Genomic DNA, 21,322 nt, shown 5'->3' with positions numbered 1-21,322 from the left:
TGGCCTCCCAGATACCGGTATCTGGGAGGCCATGGGTTCGATTCCGATCCGGGGACTCAGAATTTTTCTTTGTCCCATGCTCGTGTCATTGTTGAAAAAATTCATCTTCATTAAATCACTTCATTTTTATATTGTAAAATAGCACTTTTCTCGATTTCAATAACTGTGACAGAATCGTCCTTTTTATTAGTTAAATGAAAGACGTCCTACAATGTTAATTCAATACAGTGTAATCGGTAAACTGAAAGCGTGAAAGAATAAAAAGTCTATTGCTTCAATATGCCAGTTCACCAACTGCTATGGACCCGTTAGTCCTCAACAAAACCAATAATGACGACTACATGAAGTACGACACCATTTCTTCCAACGGCTTCCTCGTTCTAAGCGTCTTCTATGATAGAGACCTTTATATACTTGATCCCAACTCTCTCATTTGCCTCGTCTTTGTAAACTTCCAATGTGAGTCCCTTACTGAGCTCCAGTCGGTTGCTAAAGACACCGGAGTTTGTATAACCTCCGTCATGCAAAGTATAGCACGAGCCCCAGCGTTCATCTATCTTGAGTGTGATGACAAACTGACCAGGGTAGAAAGAGTCGCTTGCTCGGCGAGATGCACGGTTGATGTATTTCAATCTGAGCAAACTCGAGCCAGAAGGACCTTCAACTCCGTAACAAGGGGGACGGTTGACATAACTGGCTTTATCAGGGATATGGAATCCGATAAAACTTGTACCATCTGATACGCCGTATCTGTTATCACTCTCATGTGACGTCCCGATGCTGACGTCATTTGCCACTGTTATCTGAACGGTCAGCGGAGTATTATGTCTAAGGGAACCAGGAGGAATCATGGGAACTTTAAGGAGAGCCGCGTGTTTTATTGTCCCAGCGTTGAATGTGATTTGCTCGTTGGTTGTTGTATGAGAACTGTCAATGTAGGACGCATGCGCCTCCAGCCAAAACGGAGTCATGGTCTGATGGTAGATAATATCCCCCTGCCAAGAAAACCAACAAAAAAAGATATTTTTTCATTCTAGAACTCCTCTTAATGTAATTAAAAGGTAAATATCTGTAGTGTTTCCCGACCTGAAGTTGAAATGGTACGTGAATTATCCTTAATGAGGAATTTTACTAGCATACACTACTCCGGTTGTTCATCAGTTTCAATGCTGTCGAAGTATTGCATTCTCAGAGTCATCGACTTCGTAGACTATTCACAACCCTCTCGTTTTCGTATATTTCATTGACGTTTCAACGTGGAAAACGAATCGCGCGAAAATTGGCGAAAACAGTGGGACAGTGAACAGTCTACCGACTTTGATGTTGCTAACAAAATCCACAATAAACACCTTTTTTGCAATATATAAAATCGGAAGCGGGTACAAGGCGGCTACTAAACTTCCGGTTTTCACAATTTACTTAAATAACCCAATACTTGGCCCAATCGATACCTTTATCATTGGCAAATCGTGGACTTTCGGTTTACATTTACGATAAGTTTTTTGTGAGGGAATTTTGTTACATGAGGGTTTAAAAAACGAAAGGCAAGAGTAAGCAAAAAATGGTGATCGAATTACCATATAAAACTCGGCGCAATACAGATTTATGTACCACTAATACATCTTTACAACTTCTGATTGCATGTTTAGATCCAAATTATAATCGATCAATTTCACCTAGATCGTTAATAGGGCTGTTAATTATCTTTTGTTGTGTAACTTATCATAAACAAATGTACTTACGGTGCAAAGGACAGCCATTTGGCAGAACAGCCCACTAACAAAAACAGTCCAAGAAAACACCATGTCGGAATGTAAATGGAATATTTCGATGCGCAATTTGGCAGCAGAAGGTTATATAGGACGAGTGATACAAGTAGGTCATATTGCTCACATTCATGACAAAGAAATATTTTCTTGCTCCCCGATGAGCTAAGTTCTGTATTGTTCACCGTATTTATTCGATTAAACGCCGCGGCGTTTATTTTAATTTAAAATGTTTAGTGATTCGAGGGCGGCGTTTATTTAAAATTCAATTTACCGGTATCTCTTGGTAAAAATAGTATGGTAACTGAATATTTAGGCTTAAAAACAGAAAAGTGTTTTAATGCCTGTCTGTAAAAGTCATTTTCAATATCTTAAAATATTGTTTCAATCAAGGAAAATATTTTTGAGGCTTGCTCAAACTTGCTTATTACTGAATTTGCTTTTTGACTCTATTATTGGAATAAACGCGGCTTCATGACACGGCCTTTTTTAGAGGGCGGCGTTTAAACAAATAATTACGGTAAATCTAGTTGTACACGTAAACTCATTTACACAATAACTAACTAGTGGTAACCACAGGTTAGAAAGTGCGGGCCTTGACGCACTTAGAACTGAATAGCCTCCCACGCAGTCGTTCTTAGGGCCGATCGTGTTTCACTCCTCCCCACGAGGAGTGAAACACGATCGCCCCTAAGAACGACTGCGTGGGAGGCTAAGAACTGAAAGGCACTGACTGGTACGAGAGTGCGTAATTTTAGATGGCAGTGTCGATAAATAAATGATAAAATGGACAAAAGACAATGGTATTCCGAGTAACGCGTCACGCAAGGAATGCATGTTTTATAATTTCCTATTGCAGCGAACCAATCTATGTTGTTGATTATACAGTTTTGTGAAGTGTAATCGAGCACTCGTTGTGAACTGAGATGTGTTTTTTCTCAGTCGGTAAACTCGCTATGTTGTGCTTGCCTTTTGTTAACGTGGCGCGATTAATGAAAAATCACTGGACAAAATTAAAGACAATTATTCCGAGCAACGCGTCACGCTTTAATAATTGCCGCGAACCGGCCGCGAACCAGTCAGAGTTGTTTTTTGATTGACAGTTGACTGTGAAGTGTAGTCGAGCACGTGGTGTGAATTGAGATGTGATTTTCCTCGGTTGATAAACTCACTATGTTGTCAGTGTTATAACGAATTCCTCGCGAATAACCGTTGATGGAATCATTCGCTTTGCCGTTGTTTTATCTATGATATAATCACAGCAAATTTTCTCAAAAGCAGCACCTATAAAACAACGTCTACAAATTGTAATGTTTGCAATCTTCCATGTGACAGAAGCGTAGATCTTATGTGACAAACTGTTGAGAGATTGACTCATTCTTATCGTTCTTGGAGAAGAGATTTTTCTCTTCGTGTTACGACAAACTATCGTGATTGACACATTTTTCGCGTTCCGATCGTTCTTAGTGGAAGAACAAAATTTTCAACTTCCGGTTTCTGTTCGCGTATTATTAACGTGGCGCGCACGCGTAAAACGTAATCCGCTGGTCACTGTCAAGATTAGGGTTGCGGGCCTCTCTTGGGCCCGCAATTATTATGTCATCGTTTTGCATGGCAATTATATCTAATTACTATTCAGGCCTTAAATATTTTCTTTACAAGGGGTCAAATACGAAAAGGCATTAAGTAAGATACATTGTGCAAATAGATCAGTTAAAATAGATTGAGGGAATTTGCCGACTACAAAATTAGTTGAGCATTGTTGGGCCTTATAATTTTGTGGTTTGCTCTTTGCTCCAGACGGAGTGTTATGTCAGATGTTTTTGAACATTCGACAGTGGAACTCAATCAAAGGTTCGATTACCGAACTCCTGTTTGTTTATAATGCGGACATTTTGTACGATGCACTGTCCCTCTTATTAGTCCTGCGTGATTTACTTATCAAGAGACGGATTCCAAACAAATTCGAATCGGATTGAGTTTGATTGCGTTCGATTGTGTTCGATTGATTCGATTGGTTCAAAAATCGAACTCACAGCAAAATAGATGTTCGATTTTGTTCCATTACCGAACCCAATCGAACGATTGGTGTTCGATTGGGTTCGATTGATTTTTGGTTCGATTTTGTTCGATTGGATACGCCGGGTGTTCACCGTCAGGCAAAAACGAAACCCTAAAAGTGAGCAAGACGGCCAATGCCGAAATGGTTGTGTCGCAGGGTGAGAGGTACCCCCTCCAGCCTTTCACCTTTCGTGCGAAGCCTCCTCGAATATAGAGTACCCCCTCCCCCCGAGGAAGATGCCTTTTCCTGTCCGTAATCTGCCTTGCAGAAATAACTTAATTCTAACCTTAAAGATAACCCGCTGTAGAAATATCGAGAAATCATGACACACCAATGAGTATTCGATTTATGGTGGAACGACGAAATCTGGTATCTCTGATTTGAATTGTTGTATCCCGAAGTTAAGTTTCATTTTTCCGTTTTACCAAACGTATCACGTGAATCGTCTCAAAGTAATATGACTTCTCCGATCTTTAAGTAAACAGCATTTTTAAGATTAAGTTATTCAGTTATTTAAAATGGCAAATCCAGGTTCATTCTATTGGGAATTTAAAGCTGTCCAACCCAACCTTTCCTTGTCTTAGTTTTCCGATAATACATAGAGCAGTTTCGAGAAAGGTTCAATTGTCGGCAAAAGCAAGTGCATGTGGCAATCCCAAAGGGTATTTACACCGCTGCCTGTTTAAAGCAGCGCGCCCTGATTCAAAGAAAGTTCAGTAGCTGTGATTCAGCGAGATGGTTGAAGAAACCATGAATATGAATAATAAATTGAAGAAATGTTATCGGATAGAAGCAATAAGGCTGCATGATTATACTGAAGGAAATATCGGAGGAAAGAAAGCTACACCTTCCTATTTGCACGCGTGTAATGCATTTTCATTCGCTTTCATGTTTAATTATAGTAAATTCTACTTTATTTTTATTTCCATTTTGCAACATTTTATGGTTTCGAATATACTTCTAAAACTTCTGGGGCTAGAGCTAGCTTGCTTTTCTTCAGGTTGAAAATAAAAAGGATTAGTAAAAAAATGCTTTTCACGTCGTTATATCGTTATTAATCGGGCGTGGCCGATTTATAGTTTACTCTTTGGTCGTCCTAGAGCATAGTCTCCTGTCGGCCAAAAAGACGGGGATAGCTTGGGGTTGCTACAAAACCGCTACGGGTGACGCATACCGCAATGGTTTTCATTTTAGTTTTGACAGGAAATCGTTGCAGGCACACTTGGTCGACTTTTGGGTTAATGTGTAATCAGGTTGTGTTTTTTTGCTTCGGCGGAAGGACAGAGAAAAAAGCTTACGGGGCAAAGTACAGTATGGGGCCCAGTTCTCGGCCACTTTTGACGTAAACTTGTATTTCTTACCTCAGAAGAACCGCAGGAACTTGAAATTTCTCCCAGAGCTAGCTACATTATTCAGCTTTTTGGTGTAAAGCTATCGACCGGTCAAAAATTAATTTGCCCGAGCAATAATAAAAATAAAAGCTCCATTTGTGGGCCCAGTTCTCGGCCACCTTGGCCCAGTTCTCGGCCACTAAAAAGCTTGTGCGTAATTATCTGTAAAAAAAAAATGCTTAATTAATTTTCACAGTCATAAAATCACTCTGTAAACCTATTTATGTTATATCGATCTCAAATTATTTTTATGATGCTTTGTTTTACTTTAGAAAAGAAGGATTTTAACGCGCCTAGTTGCCTATGTGCAGGTTCTGGCAAAACTGCATTGTGTGACCCGTGCATTTAGATGGTTTATTTTGCAGTGAAAAGGTCTTGAAAGATTTAGGTGTTGTAGAAATAATAGACAAGACAAGAGTCAGCTCAAAACTTAGAGATAAGATTGAACTTTATTTTTAAAACATTTATTTCTTTCATTCTGGCAGCAGCAGATGAAATTATATTAAAAACCAAGCGCTAAGCTGTGATAGCGAGCAGGGTGGCCTAGAACTGGCAAATACGCAAACGTCGCAAGAAAAAATTTCGAAGTAAATTAAGACCAAAAAATACAACGGTTCAACGAAAAGTTAACTAAAGCAGAAAGCTGAATTATTCTACGTTTCACATGCCAAAAATTAGCTCGTATGGTGGGGGCTTTTGGATAAAATACGAATTTAACTACATCCATGAATTTTAAGGAGCCGTAAACAAACAAATTTTTCGGGAATGCAAATTCACCTACCTCCGCGTAAACTCGACGTGTGAGCTTTCTATATCGAATTGAACGATCAAACTCAAGATACTTAAAGCACATGAATCAGTCTATCGTTTGAAGGAAATACCTTTTTCTTTTAATTCAACTGGAGTGTGAAAAAACGCGTTAAACACAAAGTGGCCGAGAACTGGACCCGGCCGAGAACTGGGCCCCATACTGTACTGATATTCACCATTGTGAAATTGCACTTACTTTGACAAGTTAAAGTTATTTTTGTAAATGAAAAAGGTAACGTCATTGATGTCACGCAGTGTTTTTTTTAGCAAACTAGATGGTTTGCTGGTTTCTGACTATGAATGGGGGTGTGATCTTGCGGTATATTTTTTGAGCCTGACTCCGCCGTAAAACTTTTTTTTTATTTAGCAAGAACTGTGTCGATTTTCATTTCTGAACAATTGGTCGTCAAGTCGTTTGTCACAAAGAGTAGAATGTTTGTACAGCATGTTTTGGAATTATTTTAGATTTGGTTAGTAAGACGCTTCTGAAGACCTGAGCAAAACATTGGGAATGTACAGTATTAATAGGAACTTGAATGGAATTTTTCACAAGTTGGATAAAGGTATCAACTGAAAAAAATGGACTTCAAAATGAGAACTTGGATTTTGTTGTAATTAAATTTTATCGCGGATTGGATGCATAATATCACGGCTTTGAAAGTCTTCAAATAATTAGAAAGGTTCCTTTCTTCCTTTTGATCTTATTGTTATTTTCATGTATTGATTATTCGAAAGTGGTTTTCGTTGATACGAAAAAAAAAAACGGGTTTTCACTGAATTGCTTGAAGTATTTTTAGACGTGATAATATTGGCTTAATCAAATTACATTGTGCACGAAATATTTGTTATTCTTTTGTCTTGAAACTTTGAGGAAATTGAAATTTTTGTTTGACAGTAGTGTATGAAAGGCATTTTATAGAACTGAATAAAAAATAAGAAACATTGATAAAGGTTATTTCAAAGATTTATTTTGCCTGATTTTGAAGGGTTTCAGGAGTTTTAAAGAGTGCTGGTAAACGGCTGTATGTTGTTTGTGATTACGGATCTTATTTAGTTTCGAACGCTCTAATTTTTGAAAGGTTAAAACAGGTTAAAACCGGGCGGTTTCATGAGTTTTTTGGGTAGAAAGGTACGGTGGTGGTCAAAAAAAAAAAATGTTTAGAAAGGAATGACTGTAGTAGCACGTAAGTCGGAGGTTTGCGTGAGTCATGGGGTATAGTATGCGTGAGCTGGATTTCCGGCGTCATAACGGCATGTTTTGTTTACTGAAAGATACACTCGACGTTTAGTTAGCTTAGTCGGCTTGGGAAACTATTTTAAAAATGAATGTTGTAATAGTTAATTAATCGGGCGTGGCCGATTTATAGTTTACCCTTTGGTCGTCCTAGACGATAGTCTCCTGTCGGTTTAAAATGACGGGGATAGCCTGGACCAATCGGTTTTATTTCAGTTTTGACAGTAAATCGTTGTAGGAATACTGGGTCGACTTTTGGGCTAATCTGCAATCTGGTTCTCTTCTTTGCTTCGGCGGGAGGACAGAGGAAAAAGCTTAAGGGGTAAAGTACTAATAATCACCATTGTGAAACTGTAGTTGCTTTGACAAGTTGAAGCTATTTTTGTAAATAAAAGGGGTAACGTCATTCATGTCACGCAATGTTTTTGTGGGAAACTTTTGAAACTAGACGCTTTGCAGGTTTCTACAAATAGCAGTGTGATCTGGCGGTACATTTTTTTGAGGCGGACTCCACTTTAAAACTATTTTTTATATATTTAGCAAGAAGTATGTCGATTTCCGCACAGTTGGGCGTCAAAGTCGCCTGTCACAAAGATTAGAATGTTTGCACAACTTGGTTTGGATATATTTTAGATTTGACTAGTGACGTTAGTAAGACACTTCTCAAGACATCAGCAAAACATTGGCAGTGTACAGTATTGGTGTGAACTTGAATGGAATTTTTTACGAAATCAGTAAAGCTACCGAATAAAAAGATGACTTGAAAATGAAAACTTCGAATAATTATAATTAAATACCAATTGAATTTTAGATGAGAAATTCCGGAAGTGACATCTGTGTTTAAAATAGGAATTTTTGTACAACTTAAAGTTCCGAAAAAAAGACCACATGTTTGGTAAAAATCACAGACAAACATGATCAGGAAAACAAAACAGGCCAATGTGTTTTATTCACGAAAATACAACTTTCTTGAGAAAGAGTTTGTAAACAAGACAATGAAATCGAATTACATTTTACACGAAATTTGCATACATTTGAACTTGCAAAAAAGAAGTATCTCTGCCGAGACATAATAGAGAGACCTTACATTAATAATTATTGTATTCTGATCTGATTGTTATTTTTATGCATTAACTATTTGAAAGTGGTTCTCATCGATGAAAACAAAACGGTTTTTCATTCACTGCTTGAAGTATTTATAGACGTGAAAACATTCGCTTAATCAAATTACATTCTGCACGAAATATTTTGTATCCATTTGTCCCGAAACTTTGAGGAAATTGAAATCTTTGTGGACAGTGCTGCATAAAAGCAGTTCATAGAATTGAATAAAAAGATAAGAACCATATTGATAAAGGAAATTTTAAAACTTTATTTTGGCTCATTTTGACGAAATTCAGGATTTTCAAAGACTGCCAGTAAACGGCGGCTGTATCTTGTCTGTCTCAAACGATTTTGCTACAGTTTCGAACGAGCTAATTTTTCAACATGATATCATGGTAGCGGGCAGAAGTCGGTTCGTTCTGAATTTTTCAATACGGTATACAGGTTACAGGTCAATATACAGATCCTCTGTACAGTAAAAAACGTTTTGGGAACAAACCATTGTGAACTTATTTTCTATGTTGATCAGTAAAAATCCTTAGTACGACATGGGGTTTGTTATCAAGTTTGTAATACTGCAAGGTGTATAACCTCAGAGAATTATTATCAAGTGTGTTTTGTTTTATTAGCGGTTTATACTCTAAGATCTTGGTATGGGAGATCACAATTAAGGCAAATTTCTGATATTATCTGATTGCTTGGCACAGATTAGTACGATACTGAATTGGTTAGGAAATTTAAACAAACATTAAATTGAATGAGAGTAGGAAGGGAGGGACAGGTTGGGGTGAAAGGCTAAGGAGATGGAAAGGGAAGGAGAATTAAAATCCACGCTTGGTTATATCACGCAACCTTTGACTTCTGTTGTTTTCTCACAAGAACAAAAATTAAGATGGGGTTCTACCTGAATTTGAATGGAACTTTAAGAGATTTAAAGAAAGGATTGAAGAAAAGAATGGAAACACCTTCAAACAGTTGACCCCCTCGCAAGAGCACTTCGGGTTGTCAGGAGACTGTTTGGTGTCCGTCCACCAATTTTTAACTTCAAATTCAAATTTTAAAATCACATTTAATCTCCAATATTTCTTATTTGTCTAAATTTTACTAATCCTTTGAGAAAAACTATCGCCTCCCAGACATCCCCCATAATCGTCCAAAAATTAACAAAATACTGCAAAACAAATATATATGGGATAAGTAAAGCTTTTTTGGATTCCTTGAAACGCCGCTGAAGTGGTTTTCAGTTTTTTCCAGCCCTTATACTTTGGGTCAGTACTACTATTCTTCACCAGTTTCTATTACAGTAATGGTATGAAACAAATACCTAATCATTGGTCAATAAGTTGTGATCATTTTCTTGACAATAGTAGTTACCTGATTAGGAGTTGTATACTGTTCCATTAAAGTGTAAGGGCTGGAAAATACTGAAATGCGTCAGCCACCTAAAGCGTTGGAAAACTTGGTCTTCAGGTAAAACCCCGCCTTTATTAAGTATTGCGAAAAGGCTGCACTTTGCTAAATTCTAGACGTCTAGTTCAATCGTTTATTTGTATTGTGCGAAATATATTTTTGTATAAATTGAGACCATTATGTCATTAAGTAATAATGCAATCTTGAAAACATTCCAGATTTTCATTATTAAATAGAAACACGAAAAATTCAAATTTGGGAAAACAAGCCTGTCAAAATGACGTTGCCATGGTGATTTCAAGTTACTGGCACAATAACTTATCCTACCAAATTATTGCGCGATAAATTTTAGATAAACGCGCAAAGTTTGGCAGCGTTTGGTTGAATCTTGAAAACGTTATAAGCGGCCAAAGTCAGCGAGGGGGCTCAAAAGCCCCCCCCCCCCCCCCCGGCCTGAATAGGTTTAAGTGACTGTTGTTCCAGTGATTTTTACTGTACTGTACCCTGCCTTTCAAGTCAAAACAGATAGCTAATTATTAAGCGCCCGATTTTAAGCTTCTTAAGCTTCTCCAGCTTCTTGTCTCTTATTAGTATTCAAAGCGCGCTGCCCGCGTCTTCTACTTTTACCAATTCTACCTTTAGGCATTGACGCGTACGCTTTTACGCGTTTTTGGACATCTTTTCTCGAAACAAATGTATAACATTGAAGAAATCATACCATCAAAAAATGATAAATTATAGGCACATTTGAAAAACGGCAAAATATTACACCTAGGATCGAACGATATGTGGCCCTCAACTAAAGTTAAAGCGAACGATTTTGCGTGTCATTAAAATAATTTTTGAGGTCATTTTCCTTTCTACTGGTTTTGTCACTTTGGCTGTGATTTCTGTATTAATTTTTTTGGTTTGTTTCGTTTTTTTTTTTTCTTTTTTTGTTTTTTTGCTTATTTTGAAAAAAAAAAAATTCAGACAAAACAGAAATACAGTGATGATTTCTCTAATCCCCTCTTTTAATATCAATCAAAAACAACATACAATAAATCATGTTATCTGCAATGCAGCTACAACCAATTCACCTAATGGTAAACAAAAGGAACTAACTCTGCTAACAATTTAATTTCTCAACTCTCTACTTATTTAGATAAAATAAAACGACCAAAACTGTAGATGAAAACCGACAAGTGGCTAACGAATCAACACCTATCTTTTATTCATTTGTCAATAGAAACATACAATGTTTCATGCACACTTTGCATTGGCACATTCCTTCGATTTATCTTAAAGTAAAAAGATTAACCTAAAACGCAAGAAAAAAAGTGTTGCTCATGCGCGAGGCCAGAATAGTACTTAGGATATTTTGTCTGCGGGGGCAAACTCAGTGCAACTTTAGTTTTCCTTGTTTTAGTTTATTTTTTTCTTTTGTTTTCTTAGTTGTTTTAGTTTTCTAACTACCAGACCCCCCCTTAACAGGCCCTTCTACTGCAACGGTTTTCCTAGTAGCTATTAAATCAACAGGATTGATTATGTCAGTTATATGCAGTTAGCTTTTTTCGCCTGAGGTTTTGTTCTAATCATCCTGTATGATGGTGACTTTGATGTACTTGATCCCGACCTTCTCCGGTATTTCATCTTTATAAACCTCAAGAGTGAGTCCATTGTTGAGCATCAATCGGTTGTTGTAGCCAGCGGTCTTTACGTATCCTCCGTCATGCGCAGTGTAGCAAGAACCCCAGCGTTCATCCAGCTTTAAAGTAAAGAAAAACTGACCGGGGTAGAAAGAGTCGCTTGGTCTGGGCGAGGATTTGCTGATGTAACTGACCGATGTCAGAGTCGTACCTGGGATACCCTCGACTCCAAAACATGGGGCGTTGTCAACGTAATTCAGTTTATCAGGAACTTGAATTCCGATGAACTTGGTTCCGTCTGACAAGCCATATCTAATATCGCTGTCCGCAGTATTTCCGATGCTGACGTCATTGGCCACTGTTATTTCAATGGTCAGCGGTGTAGAATGTCTAAGAACACCAGCAGGAATCATGGGAACTTTCAGAAGAGCGGCTCCTGTTACTGAGCCTGCGTTGAATGTCAGCTGTTCGGCGGTTGCTGTACGAAAACTGTCAATGTAGGACGCATGCGCTTCCAGCCAAGATGGAGTCATGGTCTGATGGTAAATCACTCTTCCCTGTTAGAAATGAAAAAGGGATGGCAGTGAGATTGATACTCTACCATAGCTTTGGTAAATTAATTTAAAAAATAAAACGCTTTTTTCATTTAAGATCAGTACTAGTACATCATTCTACTTTTACTCCTTTTTTTTATAAGAATATTGCTTTTCCCGTCCAGGCTGAATGTTCTAATTTTTCTGTCGATGTCAGGTTGAAAATATTCTTGTCAATTTTCTCAGATTATAGCGAATGACATTTCCGTTTGTTTCCTGTTTGTATTGTATGGAGTAAATCTTAATAACTGTCATAAGCATCAAATATTTGGCTAGTGCAGGATTTTACACGGTTTAGTTAAAACATGAATGGCATTGTATTAACAAATTTTGCACACACAAAATTATATTCTTTTTTAAAATCTCAGCATCGGGTTAACTTTAAGATATTCTTAAAATTTCTCAAATTTTGGCCTCGATTTTCATCTAAATTAAATTATTGTAGGAAAAAGAGTACATTGACCGGACGGGTGAATGTGTTGGGAATATCAATTAATGATCCTTCATACTACCCATATAACAACATGTTTTTTTGTAATCACTGAGTCAATTAATATTAAGACCTTTCCACCCACCCATCGCCCATCAAATAAACGGCACGCAATGCATGCAGAAGCAATGACGATTCCCAACTCCCAAACAGGAAATTTCAAAAATAATGTATTATAATAAAAATAGAATTTATGCAACTTTTGTATTGAATGATTTTTTCAACAAACGTTGCGTTATTTCAGCTTAGTGTGACATCTGGTATAAGCCTGATATACGATACACAATACTTCTCGAGTGACTAAGGTCAAACGCGGTCTCGTAGTTGTTTACACAGGCCAATTGCAGAAATGTCTGTTTACTGAATATCATAGAACTCGTCAAATATAGTTTGTCTCTTTCGTTTATATTTTTTGTATTAGTCCTTTCTAACTCCCCGGGAGTATTTTGCTTTGTGTCCTTCGCGGCGAGTTCTTGTTGTGCTAAACTTGATCTCAAAATGTTCACGTCTCATTTATTTCTGTAGTTAGTTCCCATCCATGTCTCTAGTTCCCAGTGCTCCTCGGTTGGGGTAACCGTAAAAAGATCCAAAGGAATTTCGTTCCCCGACATAAAGCGTTGACAAGGTCATCGCTTAAAAACCTTAGCACACATCTGAGTTCTTCTTTTATAACTTATCTCCAACACTTTAAAGAATTAGGTGTCATACTACTGCTGGTAATAATCCTGTTTAACTAATAAAATGGTACACTGCCATAAATAAAAAAAAAAAACATGTTTGATGCTGTGAGGTCACGATAAAATGATTCACTGAAATCAGTAAAATTTTTTTTTTTTTCAGTCCCTAAGTGTACTGTGAAGCTTTAAAATAATGCTCAATACTACAATAGTGGAGCAATATTCAGGAATCTTTTTAAATCAATGAAGTGATCTCAACAAGATTCAAATACCTGTGAAATAGATATCAAAGATTTACAAAGATTTACAATTATAGTTATCGCACACTGAGACCATGGCCATTTACATACCTTTGACTGAAAACATGACGTGCAAACGGACTGATAAAATTGTCCGTCACTCAGCGATTGAACCGTCTGAGGAAATAAACAAGCAAAGTTAGACTCTGACAGCAAATAAATGGTCAGAATGCAAATGCTTGTTAATGTCGAGAATTCAAACAAATCTTTTTAGGGAGGGGTATCTCTTATATAAACTATATGCAAGTGCGTTAAGGGTTAAGCCGCTTTGCTCTGAAGTCGGGTAGAAGTGTGGTTTCATTGTTAGATTTTGGATTTTTAAGCCAATTTTAATTTAATGCTTAAGCAAACGAAGTCCATTCCTGGGTAACAGTCAGGGAAAGTCTGAAAATAAGATCTCGATTTTCATGTCAGATCTTAAATAACTGAAATAGCGTATGAAAAAAAAAACATACACATTTAGATGTTACTGAATAAGGTAACCGTTTGAAGAAGCGGCTCGTGTATCCCAAGATATTATTTCCAGAAAAATCCCACTCCCACCCACATCACAGACAATTCGTAAGATAGAAAAAAAAATCTCAATTAAACGCATTACACTATGCGAACTTTTTTAAGAAATGATATTTTAGTTCGAGGAGCACGATTACATTTTAAAGGTGCGCGAATTTTCAAAATTATTAACTCGCGACTCTCCTTTCGTTCGTAGAGTGTTAATACTGTATGTATCAGTAAAAACATTTTTTGACAGCATTGTCTCGAGATGTATTTAGTTCCGTCAAGGTACTGCAGAGTTAAACAGGTCGTTTAGTATGACTGTTAGAAATATTACTGTACTTACAGTTATTTGGTAAAACAGAGCAATGAGGGTAGCAACCCCAGAAAACGCCATACTGGAATGAAGCAGTGTGTAGCTTGGAATCACAAGACTAACGGCTCGAAACTTTCTTTTATATATATTGAAGTCTGTTATATTGTTCATGATGATAGATAGTGCTTGCTTAGAGATATGCTCACTTAGAGATAAGCTCAGCACGTAGCGTTGTGTATAACCTTTAGCCACTCGTACGCCATTGCAGATCTATTGGTGAATTTATTTTTAGTTGCACGATCACGCTACACCAATGTATAAACACGCTTCCATGCAACTATATTATGCAAAAGCTTAAAGAGTAGATAATAACTACAGAGATAAGCTCAGCTCTTAGAGATAAGCTCAGCACGAAACGTTGGAACCTTTAGCTACTCATACGCCATGGCAGATCTAGTGATGAACTCAATTGCCCGATCACGCTACACCAATGTGCAAACAAGCTTCCATGCAACTATACTTTTGCAAAAGCTTTTAGAGTAGATAATGACTACAGTAACACCATGCGAAGATTTAACAAAAATTACATAGAAATACTCTTTTTTCTTAGAAAGTGATGAAAATAATTTGACCTGTTGTGCCATATTGGTCCTAAAATTGTTATAAGTGCCATTAGTGATCGACAAGATACGAAAACCTTATGCTGGAAATGAGCTCTTAATGAATTCTAGCAAGAGATAATCTTTTCTTGATCCGATTGATATTTTTCGAAAAATAACAGCGAGTTTAAAGAGTCATAAACCACAATTTCCACTTTGTTTTACTAAGTGTCTGTACATTGCAAAGACGAAAATGAAAATCTGCACGTTTTGCCCCGCCCTTCGTAATCGTTATCACTGGCTATTGATAGGGATACTTGACAAGTCACAAATAACATGGCAAGACGTCTAGCTAACCAACTGACAATTTGCTCAAATAATGAACTCTGTTTTGAGTTGAACAGCCTTAACAAGCAAATTCAAAATGTTTAAATCAAAACAGAGTAATGACCAGCATTTTAACTCAAAACTTTTATTTAAACCTCCCCAAGCACAGCCTTTTATCACTCTTTATCTATTTCTTTTGTTATGTTAAATATCACAGTACCTGAAAGGATAAAAATAGATCTTTCTTCCACAAAAGCTACTAATTTTTGGAATTTTCTTTAATGTATCCTGCTTAGAAACATGCAATTAGCTAAAGTTTCGATGCATCTTACAATACGCAACAGTTAATTTCCAGGCATGCCACGAAAATGAAAAATGGTAAAAAAGAAAGTAAAAAAAATTTTAGTAACTTTAAAAAAAATTACATGGTAATCAAGCTTGCTTCCACATATTCCGATGCGATTCTATCCAGCAAAAAAATGTATGTGTTTTGTATGTGTTTATTATAACATTTCTAGCGTCGATCGTATTTTTGAGATAGACACTGGTCCTTTTGTTTTTGGTAGTGCTGAGGGACTTTGGCCGAAGCCAAGCGGAAAAACTCGTGACTAATCGGAAAATTTTCGGCATTATTTTGCTGCATTGGGGAAGTAAGTAGAGTAAATTTGTCATCTGTCTCATTCAGACCACCAAAGCCTTAATAATAAAAGCCTGGTGTGACTTGAAGGACGAAAATAACCACGCTAAACTTTTTATTCATACCCATGCTTTGAACTTGAAATCTTGCGTGTTATTATTACTCATACTGTGAAGATGCGAAACAACGCTTTGAACATGAAATCTCTCTTAACTTTCTATTGATTCTTGTGAAGACCCGAACCCACGCTTTGAACACAAACTCAGTTGCTCATTTTTTTATTGACACTTGTGAAGACGCGAAACAGCGCTTTGGAGATGAAACCTCCACACATATCGTGTGGGTTCTCGTGATTGAGAACACTTCTAGATAGGAACGACTGTGAAACATTTAAGTACCGTTATATTGGTCTATATATTAGACTCTGACATACAAAGCTGAATGCATGATTGTCGTACACCTGTATGTGTCATTAGCACTGCTCCTTCCTAAGCATCATAGTTATGTATTTCTGAAGGAGTTGGAAAAAAAACCGATGACATCCTGGTTTCTCGAACTCTTGGTTTCTCGGAGAGTAGTTCTATCGATTTCTCGAACAAATTTTCGTTTCCCTTGGACAGTACTTCTTTGTTATTTGACCCCCGATTTCTGGAACCTTCCTATTTCTCAAAGCAATTTTCAGTTTCCCTTGGAGGTTCGAGAAAACGAAATTCAGTATTCTACATAATGCAATAGCTCGTCAAATTAAGCCATCTACCCTCCCCCTGGTGCAATGACGTCAGGTATTCAAATCGTTTTTATCCGTGAATTAACGCTGCTTAGGGGAGAGAGATGACAAAAATAGTCTGTTAGAACAAGACTTGCAAGCTTTCTTTCGGAACTAGACTAGGACTATATTAGCGAAGTGTGATTTTGCGCCCAGTTTGGCCAATGAAAACTCTGTCTCGAAGAGCAGCCGTTTCTGGATAAGTTCGTTGTGTAGTTCACACACTAGTCTATCTCTTAACGCGCCATTTAAGCTCATTCCGAACTCACAATACAGCGACAATTTCTTTAATTTAGCAAGGTAAGTACTTACGGTTTCACCTTTTGTTTAAGCGGAATCGGTGTTGATAATACACAGTTCTCGGCTAACATCCATCGTAATAATTTTTTGGGCGAGACCCGAGAAATATTTTAACTGATTTTGTCCAAGTCTAACTTTTGAGCAAAGGAATGAATGGTGTAAGATTCAGCCAAACTGTTTTTCCTTCCGAAATTTTAACCAGTTCTTGGTGTTGGTATCCATTATGCGGAACACTAAATTTCATATCTTCTCGACACAACGGATTATTGTATTTCCCTACACCCGAACTAACGCTCCAAAGGTTTTTATCTCTCTTGGAAACGCATGCGAAATAATGATCTTCACTGCAATGGGCTAAATACCATCTGCCTTCACTTGAGAGAGTAACGCAAGACGATTCATTTATGGGTTGTTTTGGTTCACCGTCGGCCCATGTAAACACAGCTGTTTTCATTAGCCCTGCATTTATCTGGTCAGCACAAGGAATATTTACACCACACAACAAGTACTTTTTAAAATCCATAATATTCCCTGTGTCCTTGATCCCGTTGTAAAGCGGGCCGTACACTGTGCTGTCACTATATACTCTGACACTTTCTTTCTTGTTACCGACTTCTGAGCAATTTTCAAGTTGTGAAGAGAACCTATTGACAGTAAAGGCTTCGCTCCAGAAATGTTCATGAAGATAACGCCCTGAATGGCTGTGTTCGTCGATAAAAATAACAGTCTTTTTCATTTGACGCAGTTCTCTCGTGGTGGGCCATCTATCTGAAAAGTTCAGTTTTAAGTCATCTGGCGTTAAAACCCTGTCGCCAAAATACTCTTTAATAGCATGGTTTATCGACCAATCTTGACTGTCGTTTGTGTGATCATCGAAATGAATTTCAATTATTTCATTCCTGTTTTCAGACTTTCGAGTCCAATCCGAAATTTCCTTTATGCCCTCTGTGAATTCGTTATCCCAAGGCCAACATCCAAACATGATATCACTGTTGCCGTGACTCATGCGAATCTTTCCAAAGCACTCCCACAGATCAATCTCGAGATGTCGTACCCCCATGTTCAGTTGATCTGTGAAACTGAACTCCTGATTGGCTAAAGAAATGCACACGTCATCTTCCCTAAGCGGCCAATGGCAGTCGTCTAAATGTGCATAACCACTTGCTCTGTTGTTGTAAGAATTGTGCGCTCCGAGGACCTGGACATGATCAACAGGGACGTCAATCTGCAGCTCCCGCTGAGTTTTTAAGGCGAATTGAAGCCAGGGTGAAATTCTCGCAGCACCTTGAACGCAGATGCCATAAGATCCACAGTCAGAACAGTTTGCCTCCCTGCTGAGTTGATCACAAGAATTGTCTTCTTTTACCTTGTGAGGGAAGTAAATACAGGAAGAATAGAAAAAAAGAAAGGCCAACGTAGATAATATTTCGCTCACATTGTTCTGTAATTGATTTCCAACGAAAGCGTTTAACTCTCCGGACCCTCTCACCTGGCTAGCGAAGAAAGAAGTTAAAGCCATTATAAAATTATATTCGCTGGCGAAAGAAGAACAATAAATAAAGCCATGCAATAACCAGAGTATCGTAAACACCGCATGGCGACTTCAACAAGTGAGTTTGCCATCTTTGTTTGAAGATATAGCAACTGTGTAGGTTTTAGGAAAGAGTATGTTGGTGGAAATACTCTGACATCAGGCAAGAAGGGTCAAGTAAATTACTGGTACCCGCAGTGAACTTGTAAACAGTAATATTGTGGATCACGACCTCTTGCATTAACTTGTATGACCGACACGCTTGTATTAAAGCTGTTCTGAATAGCGAAGACATCGTTGACATCACCTATTGTTATAAATGTGCCAACCAGAGAACTATTGGCTGGTGAAACAAAGAGCTCTTTTGTTTAACTTGTTGGACATTTAAATAACAAAAACGTTTGTGAACCTATGTCAAATTTCTCACTTTCAGTTCATCTGATATTGTTCCAATGTCAATACCATTAATATGATTGTAGCTGGAAAGCTTCAGCGGGATCACAATAACCATGGTTATATGAGGCAGGCCACTTTAACAAGGTTGAGCGTGATACCTTTAAAACCCAAACTCTTAAAAAAATAATTACTGAATGACTAAAGCCGAATTTGCGTGACAGCTAGTTGATCTTTCGTGTGGCGGCCTGCGTGTATTATATAAGATATTGAATATGGCTTTTTTAAAATTTTAGCTTATTATTCGATTGGTAAAGGTAAACAAAACGCGTGGGAAAGCTAAACGTCGCAGCAAATGTACATGTATCAAAACAAGTGAGTAAAGCAGAAAAATTTCTCGATCACTCTTTTCACTTCTGCAAAACTCGCTCAGCCAGAAAGTTAGCGAGAATGCCCGATTCCCTTTATGGCGCGCGCCTGCAGGGAATCATGGTTTTATTCATCTTTGCTAAGTCTCGCACATGGTTTGATGAATACAACTACCATGATTCCCTGCAGGCGCGCGCCATACGGGCATTGAACCCTGCTCTTGAATCATTCCAGACCCAGTTGTATTCTATAATTGCGTTTGCCGGCCTTCGCGTAAACAATCTTTTCCACACAACTGACGTCACAGGCTGAAATTTTTTCAAAAATTCGGACCCAGTCCATTGGCCTTTTTTTAAGGCAAAATAGCACAACTTTTAACGCTTTTCAAATGAACATTTTTATTGTAGACTTTGGAATTATGTACTGCAAGTTGTAAAATTAATGTTCCAATAATTAACAATTATTCGCCGAAGGCGAAGTGATTATTCAAAAATAATCACTGAGCCTGAGGCGAATAATTGTTTTAGTATAATTTTCAGAGGTGAATATCAAGAGCTGCAAAATAACAAAAGAAAATACGAAAACAACAAACACGAGTGCTCTCTTGCATACCGGTACGTGTAAACCAGTTTAATTTATCGATTGAAATCGTAATTTACACTCAAGTTTTAGCAATAAAACGGAACAAAACACACAGTACGAAAAAAATAGATATCTGGTACCTTTGTTTAATTGTTGGTGACTTCTGAGCAATTGTGTGAATCCTCTCGAAATTACTAGCCCCGGTGAGAAGAGAACTAAATAATGTTTTGCCTGTCCATCTGACTGAGTACATGGCTGCGTGCGATCTCCAAAACCATCATGTTTACGATCAATTCTAACGCCTTGAACACCATCTCTTGAAAATATTTTCGGTCCAAAAGCCTTGGCAGTTAATTTGCAAAATTCCAAACGTTTTAAATATCCAGGACTTAAAGCGATTTCTTTTAAATGAGAGAAATTTTCACTCAGCAAATGCCGCCATGTTCACTGTACTAGCCTGGATGGCAAACGTGGCATGACTTAGTAGCCAAACCTTGAGATGCTATATTCACCGCCTAGCGCCCTGAATATTTCGTCAAAGACCGAGCTTCTCGACCAATCAAAATTGAATTTACCTCTGCAAATTATACTAATATTTTATAGGCACTTTAAGAAAATTAAGTTGTCAGCTGGTTAAGAGGGTTAAGAGATATTGCAGCTCTTAAAATAATAAATACAAACCTTCATGGTCTCAAATATGATACAAAACAATGCGAAAAGGAGACACAACAATTAGGAAAAGTTCAGATTTCAGCGGATTAAAGTTGTTTCAGCTCTTAAAACAATAAAGATTAATGTAGGCATGATCTCGAATAATAATTATATAATATTTTTAAAGACTGGAATTTGTTTCAGCTCCTAAAACAATAAACTCGAACACTGCATGATCTCTAATATGACGCAGAAATCAAACAGAACAATAAGGAAATTTAAAGCAGTTTTTGTCTCGACTAGGCCAACTTCGGGGTAAGTTCAAAATTGATTGCGCGCTTGTCAAAAGCTAAAATTTGAAAACTACAAATCAGTACAGCATAGACTTCATTTTCTTTGGAATTAAAAGAATAGTCGAATATTTTATTTCATCCGCACTTTAAAAATGGTTTCAGCATAAACATAAACGCAGGAACGAACTCGAATATATGATTTTTATAAGGGTTAAAATTTGTTTCAGCACTTAAAATAATAAACACGAATCTTGCATGATCTCGATTATGACTCAAAAAATGAGGGAATGAAACACAGCATTGAGGAAAAGTTATTTTAGCGGATTAAATGTTCAGTGTTTCAGCTTCTAAATCAATAAACATTACCGCAGCATCATTCTGATGATGATGATGATGATGATGATGATGATGATGATGATGATGATGATGATGATGGTGGTGGTGGTGGTGGTGGTGGTGGTGGTGGTGGTGATGATGATGATGATTGCCTCCACTATAGGAGCATGAAGTGACTGTTGCAGAATTGTTACTGCCCGAGAATTTGTCAGATTTTCGCTACATATCGTTAGTACTCATCTCTACTCCTCGATGGAGGGGTG

At 37.5% G+C, this 21,322-nt stretch overlaps 3 protein-coding genes and 1 long non-coding RNA gene across 4 annotated transcripts in view; all 4 read right to left on the bottom strand.

Annotated features, from left to right (window-relative positions):
• The window catches only part of LOC144666468 (uncharacterized), a 220,111-nt gene that overhangs the window by 149,266 nt on the left and 49,523 nt on the right, over positions 1-21,322 (bottom strand). The window lies entirely within an intron of this gene.
• Positions 140-1,806, bottom strand: LOC144665966 (uncharacterized). Its single transcript, XM_078527294.1, has 2 exons — positions 1,743-1,806; positions 140-995 (listed from the first exon to the last, which is right to left on the bottom strand). The coding sequence occupies exons 1-2, from the start codon at positions 1,803-1,805 to the stop codon at positions 381-383; spliced, it is 678 nt and encodes a 225-aa protein (XP_078383420.1). The 5' UTR covers position 1,806; the 3' UTR covers positions 140-380.
• Positions 10,969-14,395, bottom strand: LOC144666421 (uncharacterized). The gene is made up of 3 exons (XM_078527854.1): positions 14,306-14,395; positions 13,516-13,581; positions 10,969-11,962 (listed from the first exon to the last, which is right to left on the bottom strand). Exons 1-3 carry the CDS (start codon positions 14,354-14,356, stop codon positions 11,348-11,350), a joined length of 732 nt encoding a protein of 243 aa, XP_078383980.1. The 5' UTR covers positions 14,357-14,395; the 3' UTR covers positions 10,969-11,347.
• On the bottom strand, positions 17,010-18,560 carry LOC144666934 (uncharacterized). Its single transcript, XM_078528374.1, has one exon. The coding sequence runs from the start codon at positions 18,421-18,423 to the stop codon at positions 17,035-17,037; it is 1,389 nt and encodes a 462-aa protein (XP_078384500.1). The 5' UTR covers positions 18,424-18,560; the 3' UTR covers positions 17,010-17,034.

The sequence above is a fragment of the Oculina patagonica genome, chromosome 9 (assembly GCF_052425735.1).
Source record: "Oculina patagonica isolate OP01 chromosome 9, crgOcupat, whole genome shotgun sequence".
Taxonomy (NCBI): Eukaryota; Metazoa; Cnidaria; class Anthozoa; order Scleractinia; family Oculinidae; genus Oculina; species Oculina patagonica.
The sequence above is the reverse complement of the archived record's forward strand: the minus strand, read 5'-3'. Positions and strand labels throughout refer to the sequence as shown.